At 46.4% G+C, this 10,445-nt stretch overlaps 1 protein-coding gene across 3 annotated transcripts in view; it reads right to left on the reverse strand.

Annotated features, from left to right (window-relative positions):
• CNOT10 (CCR4-NOT transcription complex subunit 10) overlaps positions 1-5,672 on the reverse strand; it is a 62,973-nt gene extending 57,301 nt beyond the window's left edge. For all 3 annotated transcript variants that reach the window (XM_049871181.1, XM_049871179.1, XM_049871178.1), the window contains exon 1: positions 5,405-5,672. In XM_049871181.1, the coding sequence (XP_049727138.1) occupies positions 5,405-5,426 (22 nt within the window). In that variant the 5' untranslated portion in view covers positions 5,427-5,672. The remainder of the gene's footprint in view (positions 1-5,404) is intronic.
• Positions 5,673-10,445: the final 4,773 nt, after the last annotated feature.

The following is a 10,445-nucleotide window of genomic DNA, read 5'->3' on the forward strand; positions in this document are numbered from 1 at the left end:
GCAGACAAATCACCCCTCCTTTCTCTCTGCTATGGACTATCCTGAAGTAGTTTCTCCTTGCCACCCTTTCAGAAAAGCCCCACACATGTGTAATCTGCTGTGTCTCTTCGCAGCTCAAGGTAAAGCCATAAAGTACCTGGGCTGAGACATACACCCTACCTCAGCTGCTCCTCAGGAGCTACAACTTTGTGAGGTAAATAAATTAAAAAGCTATCAGAAGTTGCTGTATTGGCGAATGGTTTGGTGTGTACATTTTCGTAACAAATAAAAAAACTATTTTGAAGAAATCTGAAAAGATAAACTCTTAACCACTGCACCACTGGAGCTAAGATGAGCCCTGGTGGTGCAGTGGTTAAGCACTCGGCTGCTAACCAAAGGTCAGTGGTTGGAACCCACCAGCTGCTCTACTGGAGAAAGATGTGGCAGTCTCCTTCCCTAAAGATTTACAGCCTTGGAAGCCCTCTGGGACAGTTCTACTCTGTCCTGCAGAGTTGTTACAAATCAAAATCAACTCAACGGCAACAGGTTAGAGTTAGGATGAACCCAAGCTGTCTGACTTCAAAGCCCATGCTCCTAATTCTTCACCACAGTAGATAAAGCGATTGACTGCTAACTGAAGGGGCTGCAGTTCAAAACCCCCAGCGGCTCCGCGGGAGAAAGATCCGTGGGAGAGAGACGTGGCAGTTACTTCCATAGAGATTTACCGCCTTGGAAGCCCTGTGGGGCAGTACTATTCTGCCCAGTAGGGTTGCTATGAGCCGGAACTGACTCCACAGCAGTGGGTGGGTACAAATGTCACCTCTAAGAGAGGTCTTCTCTGACCAACTTATCTAAAACAGGGCCCTTCTCTTGGTTATCCTCTTACTCGTCATTCTTAGTACTCATCACAACTGAAATCATATTTTTTATTCTGTTTGCATCTTTACCTGTCTTTCATGCTACATTACAGACTCCATGAGGACAGAGACTTTGTCATCTTGTCCCCTGTCCAGTGTCTAAAGCACTGTCTGGCAGAGCAGACCACGGACATATATTTACTGCATAAATTAATACTGCAACAAGCTCTTGGCTGGTCTCTGGGCTTCCAGTCTTGTTTCACCTAAACCCACCTTCTACCACCGCCAGGGTGATCAGGTAACTTATCTACTTACATCTTCTCAATGGTCCCCTTTTCTTACCTAATGAGGAAAAGCACACAAGACCCTGTAGGACCAGGCTCTGGACCTCAGGAGCTCAGGGAGGGAGGAGCATGTAAAAAAGACTTTGAATGAGAAGCGCTCACCACGCGGAGAAGAGCAAGAAGGCCATTACAGCAGCACAGGGCACTGAAGGGTCATTTCTGGTCTCGATACGGAAACATTAGCTGGAAACACGTTGAGAAGAGCCTCACAGACCACATTAAGGAATGAAGGCTTGATGCCCAGTTGACCATACAGCCTTAGAAACCTTCTAAGCAAGGGAATGGCATGATCCAATGTGTTTTAGAAATAAAATGAGAGGGCTGCAGTGAGGAGGATGGGCTGCACCGGAAGGGACAAACAATGAAGACAGGGAAGTGAGAAGACCACCTAAGGTGAAATGAACCTATTCAGAGCTAAGGCCAGAGCCACAGCAGCTGGGGCGGGGGGACCCCAAAGGAGCCACATCAACACTCATCACTTCATACAAACCCAACCTTACTATCTCAGTAGGAAAAGCATTTCCGTAACACGGCCTATAACCGTGAGCCAACCATAGAAACAGCAGGCGCACCTCTGCGGGCCTTACGCTTCCACTCTACGTATGCTATCCGTGCTGCATTCCTCTTACCAAGTGCGACTGTGTTAGTCTGCAACTTGTTAGGCCTGTCTGCTCTAACGGACTGAACAGCAGGGCCACTAAGGCAGGCAATGTACTGTATCAATTCTCCTAATATCCACAGCAGCGCCCCTCACTTGTCTGTCAGCGTGTTCTACGCTGTATGCTGAGCGAGTAATCTGAGAAGCTGGACTGTATGAAGAAAAACGTGGCATCAGGATTGGACAAGACTCATTAGCAACCTGCAATATGCTGATGACACAACCTTGCTTGCTTCAAGTACAGAGGATTTGAAACACTTACTGATGAAGACCAAAGACTACAGCTTTCAGCATAGATTACACTGTAACATAAAGAAAACAAAAATCCTTAAACTGGACTAACAAGCAACATGATAAATGGAAAAAATATTGAAGTTGTCAACAATTTCATTTTATTTGGATCCACAATCAATGCCCACGGAAGCAGCAGTCAAGAAATCAAAGGATGCACTGCACTGGGCAAATCTGCTGCAAGGGGCCTCTTTAAAGTGTTAAAAAGCTAATATTTCACTTAAAGGACTAAGATGCGCCTGACCCAAACCATGCATGGTATTTTCAATTGCCTCATATGCATGTGAAAGCTGGACAACGGATAAGGAAGACCGAAAAAGAATTGATACCTTTGAATTATGGTGTTGGCAAAGAATACTGAATATACTAGAAGAACAAACAAATATGTCCTGGAAGAAGTACGGCCTGAATGCTCCTTTAGAGCGAGAATGACAAGACTTTGTCTCCCATACTTTGGACATGTTATCAGGAGGAACCACCCCCTGGAGAAGGACCCCATGGTTGGTATATTAGAGGGTCAGCAAAAAACCGAAGACCCTCAACAAAATGGTCTGACAGAGTGACTGCAACAACAGGCTCAAACAGCAACGATTGCGAGGATGGTGCAGGACCGGGCAGCGTTCTGTTGAGTTGAAACCAAATAGACAGCACCTGGTAACAACACGGCAGTGCCCAACACTCATTATTTGTGAATAATGAACGAACAAGAAGTAGAGGAAAGGAGAAAGCTTACTGAGGAAGAACTTGAAAACTGGATGGGACTTAGGCTTAAGAAGGTCATTCCAGGCAGGTGCAATGGTATGGGCAAACAGAAATGGTAAACTTGGGGAACAGAGCCACTGCCCCGAATGAAGAAGGAAGATGTTGGCCTCCTTGGCCAGCTTTGGACAGGCCGTGCTTGATTCCTACCTTGGACACTCTCCCCATCCATGCCTTGCCCGTTCCATACGGCTCACTCCTTCACTTCATTCAGGTCTCTGTGAAAATGTCATCTCACCAGAGCGTTCCCTGACCAGCCTATCTAAAATTCTATGTAACACTCTCTTACCCTCACTTTCTAAGTCCTGCTCGGTTGTTTTTCCTCTTAGCAGTAGAGATGCCCTAAGGATCTCATCCGTCTGTAACTGCATTAGGGTCGGTATCCTTTAGTTTTGAATCAAAGTCCATTTGTCAGTTATTAAGATCAGGACTTACGAAACTCTACACCATACTGAGATTTTACTTTTCATCTTCTTAATGTCACCGTAGAAAGTCTAAGTGTCTTGTACACCAATGTTCATGGCAGCACCATTCACAACAGCTAAAATGTGTAAAGAACCTAAATGCCCATCAGCAGATGAATGGATAAACGAAACGTGGTTCATACACACAACGGGAAATACTCAGCCAGGAGAAACAAGGCCTTGATACGTGCTACAGTATGGATGGAGCTTGGAGACATTACGCTGAGCAAAATAAGCCAATCACAAAAAGACAAATATTGTACGACCTCTCTTACATAAAAAGACAAGAAAAGGCAAATGCACAGAGACCAAAGTTTATCAGTGGCTACCAGGGGTATGAGGGAGGGGAGGAAGGGGGTTAACGGTGATGGAAAATCACACTGATTAAGGATAGGGTTGCAGAGCCGATAACTGTAATTGCTGTCGAAAAGTTGTACACTTGTAAAAAGTTGAAATGGCCGAAGCTGTGTGATAGGTATATTTAAAACAATGACCAAAGGAAAAAAAAAAAGACAGTAGCTGCTGAGGCTGCTTATGTACGACCAAACACTTTATGGGATTTGGTTCCTTGGTTTGGAGGTTTAGGATCATGGTCTCATGGGACATTCCAGTTAGTTGGCCAAATAACGTGTTTAGCGCTTCTGTTCTACCTCCTAGTTCCTTGCGTAGTACAAGCAGTCATCCAATGCATAACAATCGGTCTCTATCCACTGGTGCAAGAGAGGAAGAAGGAGTCAGGAACAGGAGGAGAATATAGAATGTGCGGCTAATTACCTCTATGAAAAATTGCCTCCTTTGCCATGAGATCAGAAGAACTGGATGGTGTCCAGCTACCATTACTGAACATTTTGATCAAAGATTCCATAGAAGAATCCTGATCAAATGGGGGAAAATGCGTAACAGATTTTCAAATTCTCATGGACTCTAGACTTTCTGGAGCCATGGAAGGTGGATGATATACCCCTGAAACTACTGCCCTGAGATAAACTTTAAACCAAAAATATCCCCTGAAGTCATCTTAAAACCAAAGAATAGTTTAGCTTAACTAGTTAAAAAAAAAAAAAAAAGGCCTGCTTTAAGCATTGTTCTTCTAGAACTATCTACATGGGATCAAAGTGACAAGAGCAACTTGAAAGATTAGATAGGAACCTCGGGGGAGGGGGCGGTGAGTTTATGTTAATGCGGGAGGAACAACTCAGAAAAGGAGGGTGAGAACGGTTGCACACCTGTAAGAATGTACCAGTGTCACTAAACTGTACACGTAGAAGCCACTGAATTGGTGTATGTTTCCAAAACAACAACAAAATAAACAAAATTTAGGCAGGAGAAAGAAAAGTCTAAGTGTTGACCACTTCTAAATCCTACCACTTAAGTTCCTTCCCATAAAACCTGGATGCCACACAGAGGACATTAAATTCTTGCAGGAACCGTTATCAGCCACATCCTCCCAGAGGTAGGCAGGAAAGAATTTTCTTTTCCTTAACGGGGAAGATTCCAGGAATGGGGACTGTAATCCGTAAAGAAAATCATCGAGGTTAACTAGTTAAATCCTTAGGACTTTGAGGAATCTCTCGGTCCTAAACGCAAGGTATCAGCGAGCAGAGATCGCACTGTGAGTTTGTCATTTCAAACCTATTGAAATAAACAGATTGCAGAAAGTTAATTTCATAGCACTTCGCTGACCGGGGGCAGCCTGATGCGGCTCAAACAGCCCAGCTAAGCCCCAGCCTGAAGTGACGGGGCACGAAGGCAGCTGTGTGCTCCGCTGCGAATCTCCCCTGGTCTGCCTTCTCCCTAGGGAGGTGGAGAAGTCTGTGACGCTGTAAAAACAAACGGGAGCTTTGGAGGCCCAGGGACACCCGGAGAGAGGGAAAGAGACGGTCGGGGCGGCTTCATGCAGCACTTCAGTCAAAGCCAGCAGCCCGGTACCCCAAAGCCTCGCGCTGGCGGCGGCCAAGGGAGGGAAGCGCATGGCCCCCCGTTCCCGACCCCGAGGCCCCAGCCCGGGACCCACGCGCCCGCCGCCTAGCCCCGCGGGACGGGGAACCTCACCCGCAACCTTGTCCGCAGCCATCTTCCCGTTCCGGCTCGGGTTCCTCCCGCAGGTGACGTAGCCCGACTCCCGCCGCGGGGCTGGCCGCTGTCCTGGACCTCCGAGGACCACTTCGCGCCCAGCCGGCTGCGGGCCCCGGGTTCCGGCCTGCGGAGTGAGCAGACGGCGGGCTGAGGAAGTGACGAGGCTGCTTCGCGTTCGCGTCGTCTAGCAACATCACCAGCGACTCCGGCCGCACTCAACTTCCGCCCTGCGGCGGCCTGGGACACACCACTTCCGGGGGCGGGCCAGCCGCGTGGAGGCGTGGGAACCGACGGCGGCCTTGGCCCCGCCCCACGCCGGCGTCCCTCCGCGCCCCGCCCCCGGCAGCGCACGCATGCGCGCCCGGCCTGACACGTGGTCAGTGGCGCCTGGGGGGCCCGGCCGAGTGGGCGAGTGCTGAGTAGGTGGGGGCCGTCCTGCTGGGGCTCCACTTGGCTTATCCTGATTGAAATACCTCAGTGTCACGGCGCTCGGCCCTCAGTTTACCTAAAAGCACAGTAACTACACGTTAGGCGTCTATGGGCTAAGCACTGAGTCTTGCACCCGACCTGCACTGTATCTCATTTGGGAACCCTGGTGGCCCAGTGGTTAAGAGCTGCGGCTGCTAACGTGAGGGTCGGTGGCTCCAATGCACCAGGCGCTCCTTGGGAACTCTAGGGGGCAGTTTTACTCCGGGTCTGTAGGCTCGCTATGAGTCAGAATCTACTCGATGACACTGGGTTGGGTTTGGTTTTTTGGTATAGAGTCACTATGAGTCAGAATCGACTTGACCACAGCGGGGTTTTTTTTTCCCCCTTATCTCACTTACTTCTCACAACCACCCTGTAAAGGAGCCACTGTTGTGATTCCCCGTTTAGAAACAAAATACCACTTTGATTTTCCACTCATAGCGACCCTATGTGACGAAGTAAAACTACCCCATAGGGTTAATCTTTAGGAGATTTACAGAAAAGCTGTAAAGAGAATACATTGAGTTCCTGTCATCTTAAATTACTGTGAAATAACAACAACAAAAACAAAGAAACCCACTGCCGAGAAGTGGATTCTGACTGACAGCAAGGCCCTACAGGACGGAGTAGAACTGCCCCGCAGGGTTTCCAAGGCTGTAAACATTTACACAATCAGATTGCCAGGTCGTCACTGCCCTGTGGAGTGCTGGTGGGTGGTGACCTTTTAGCCAGCCAGCGCTTTAACCACTAGGCTACCAGGACTCCTGCTATTAAATGACTTTGGTACGTTTGTCACATCTGAGAAACCAACATTGACTGGTAGGTTACTATTAACTAAGTTCTACACGTAATTCACGTTTCACCAGTTTTCCCTCACGTGTCCTTTTTCCGTTGCAGGATCCCATCCAGGAAACTACATCGCATTTATTCTTCACGTCTCTCTTTGGCTTTTCTTGGCTGATTTTCCTTGTCTTGTCCTTTATGTCCTTGACAGTTTTGAAGAGCACGGAGGAGGCGTTTTGAACAATATCCCTTTTTGGGTGGCTCCCTTGTTTTTCTCATGGTTAGACTGAGGTTATGGGTTTTTAGGAGTTAGACTAGACAGGTGATGTGCTACTCTCATCACACCCTATCGAGGGTTCTTGTTAGTTGCTACTGAGTCAGCTCTGCCCCATGGTGACCCCACATACAACAGAGTGAAACGTTGATGGGTCCTGTGCCATCTTCATAGATTGTTGCTGTGTTCGGGCCCATTGTTGCAGCTGTTGCGTCAGTCCATCTCATTGAGGGTTTCCCTCATTTTCACTGACCCTGTATTTTACCGATCATCTTTTTGGTTTGTCGTACTGTGGTGGCTTGCACGATGCTATGATCCTGTAAGCTATGTTACTGGTATTTCAAATACCAGGAGGGTTACCCGTGGTGGACAGGTTCCAGCAGAGCTTCCAGACTAAGACGAACTAGAAAGAAAGGCCTAGGGATCTACTGCTGAAAATCCTATGGCTCCTAAGAGTGCATGCTATCAAAATGACTTATCACTGATGGCGTTAACCTTGTTCTAAAGTGGTGTTTGCCCAGTTTCCTCCCTCCCCTTCAATGCACTTGTCTAAGCAAGTCACTAAGTGCAGCCCACACTCGGGGTGTGTTTGTGTGTGTTTAAGCTCTATATGCGGGAGCGCGGAGTATATACATAAATTATCTTCCGTAAGGGAGATTTGTCTCTTCTCCCTTCAGTTATTTAATTATATGTTTATATTAGTGTGAACTCTTGGATATCCATGTGGTTGTTTTAAACCACTGAGTTATGAGATGCTTGGCAACCTCCCAACTCTTCATTCCCATCTGGCCCAACCAAGCCACCAAGGTGTACCTATTTAATATCGTGGATCCTTCTTCTTTAATATCTGCCTCCTTAATATCATGGACCCTTCCATTCCCATTGCCACTCCATTCACACGCCCCTATCATTCCTCACAGAGAACAGTGCCACAGCAACCTTATTGTTTGGTCTCTCTCCTTCCAGAAAGTCTTCATTTAGCCAGAGATATTTTTTGAATGCTAAATTTTTTTTAATCTAGCATGTCTACACCCACCCAAAACCACCCATTACTCTCCACAGCAAGTCCAAACTCCCTAAATACCTTTTAAGATTCTTGATAATCTATCTGGCTCTGACCATCAGTATCATCTTTCCACACTTCTCACTTTAGCCATATGCTGTGGACTTGCTTATAATCCCTTTTCAACCTCCTCCCCACATCCACCTTCTTTTGTGGCCAATGCCATCTCCTTCCAAAGGAACGTAAACATCACTTTTGCAAGAAGCCTTTCCTGACCTACTGTGGGAACCATCTGTAAGCATGAATCCCTCTCCACACCACAGTTGTAACCTCCAAACACTGTCTGAGTATTGTAATTATTGTATTTCCAATTTCTTACACAGCATATGTGATGCTTAGTAAGTACTACAGTATCTATGTTGTTGTTAGGTGCTGTGGGGTCGATTCTGACTCATAGCAACCCTATGTACAACTGAACGAATCATTGCCTGATCCTGTGCCATCCTCACAATCGCTGCTATGTTTGAGCCCATTGTTGCAGCCACTGTGTCAGTCCATCTCGTTGAGGGTCTTCCTCTTTATCGCTGACCTTCTACCTTACTAAGCATGATGTCCTTCTCCAGGGACCGGTCCTTCCTGATAACATGTCCAAAGTACATGAGATGAAGTCTCGCCATTCTTGCTTCCAAAGAGCACTCTGGCTGTACTTCTTCGGAGAGACTTGTTCTTTCTTCTGGCAGTTCGTGGTGCATTCACAGGGCTGACTACTAGAGGCCGTGTTTCCTAAGCTCTTATGTCCACTGACTTCTGGCTAAGTTTGACCAATGGGAGGCACCAATGGTTTATTACAGGGCAGGAAGAAGAGAGAAAGCAGGGTACCTCTCCGCTTCTTTCTTTCTCTTGGGTAGTTTTTCTGGCAAAAGTTTCATCTCTGTAGACTCATGGTGGTTCCCACTTTGCTGGGAAACCTCAGCCCTTGTGCTGAAACATCTCCTCCTTCCTCCCCTTCCCCCTGCAGCTAAGGGTGGTGGCATCCTGTTTCTGCTAAAGTCTGGTTTGCCTCACTACCTCCCCGGTTTCTCAGCTCTTCCATACAACTCCCTGGATTAGATTCCCTCTAAAGTTTCTTCCTCTTTCTTCTTCTAAATGCTCAGAAGGTTTTCTGTTTTCCTGGTTGGAAATCCTTGGACAAAAGATTTAGAAAAAACATATTATCCCAGATAGTCTCATCTTCATCTCCAGCCTTTCCAAAAGTGGTTCGTTACTTCTTCCAGAGACATCTTTCGACCTGTGTGGCATTTAGATCTGTGGCTCTGTCATTATTTCTAAACTGCTACTCTGTAAGTACAAGATGTTGTTGACAGAAATGTTAACAGTATAAATGGGATTTTTACATTGTTGCTAGTGTTTTTAGGAGCGATTACTGGGTCCAATTGCTGAGGTAGTATTTCTCAGTTACCTGCTGGCGCCATCTCCTGTGGACATATCTAATTTACATGTTAAGAAAAAAATGTATTCTAACTGTTAAGTTTGTTATTGTTGCTAGGTGCTGTTGAGTTGGTTCCAACTCATGGCGACCCTATGTACAACAGAACAAAACACTGTGTGGTCCTGAGCCGTCCTCCTGGTCATTGTTATGTTTGAGCCCATTATTGAAGCCAATGCGTCAATCCATCTCGTTGAGGGTCTTCCTCTTTTTCACGGACCAGCTACTTTACCAAGCATGATGTCCTTCTCCAGCGACTGGTCCTTCCTGACCAAAGTACGTGAGATAAAGTCTCACCATCTTTCCTTCTTGCTGTACAGCCTGAATGCTCCCTCCCTCGTAACCATCAAAGATTGTTCCTTTTTGTGTGTAAAGCTTTTCATGAGTTTTTGTAGTAGTGGACTCATACAATGTTTGTCCTTTTGTGAGTGACTTATTTCACACAGCATAATGCCCTCCAGATTCGTCTGTATTGTTAGATGTTTTGCAGGTTCATCATTGTTCTTTCTCATTGTGCAATAGTCCATTCATCTGCTGATGGACACTTAGGTTGTTTCCATCTTTTTGCTATTGTGAATAATGCTGCAATGAGTGTGGGTGTGCATATGTGCTTTGAATTTTTTTTGAAAAAAATATAAATCATTACTGGTATGGATGAGGTCCAGTCTATATTCCTTCCCTGATCACGTTTCCCTTTCTCCCTTCCCAGAGGTAGTTACTGTTCTGCAGATGGTATACACCCTTCCAGTCCGTGTTTATAGTATGTATGTAGCCATAAACAATATTTATTATCTCTCATTCAACTTTATGTAAATATCACACTAACAGTTATCAACCTGCCTTTTATAGTCAACATTATATTTTTGAGAGATGTGTGTGTGTGTGTGTGTGTGTGTGTGGGTGGGTGGGTGGGTGGGTGGGTATTAGGAATCCACCAGGGCTCCTAACATCTTATCACCTGTCTTAGTCATCTAGTGCTGTTATAACAGAAATACCGCAAGTG

This window comes from Elephas maximus, chromosome 27, assembly GCF_024166365.1.
Source record: "Elephas maximus indicus isolate mEleMax1 chromosome 27, mEleMax1 primary haplotype, whole genome shotgun sequence".
Lineage (NCBI taxonomy): Eukaryota > Metazoa > Chordata > Mammalia > Proboscidea > Elephantidae > Elephas > Elephas maximus.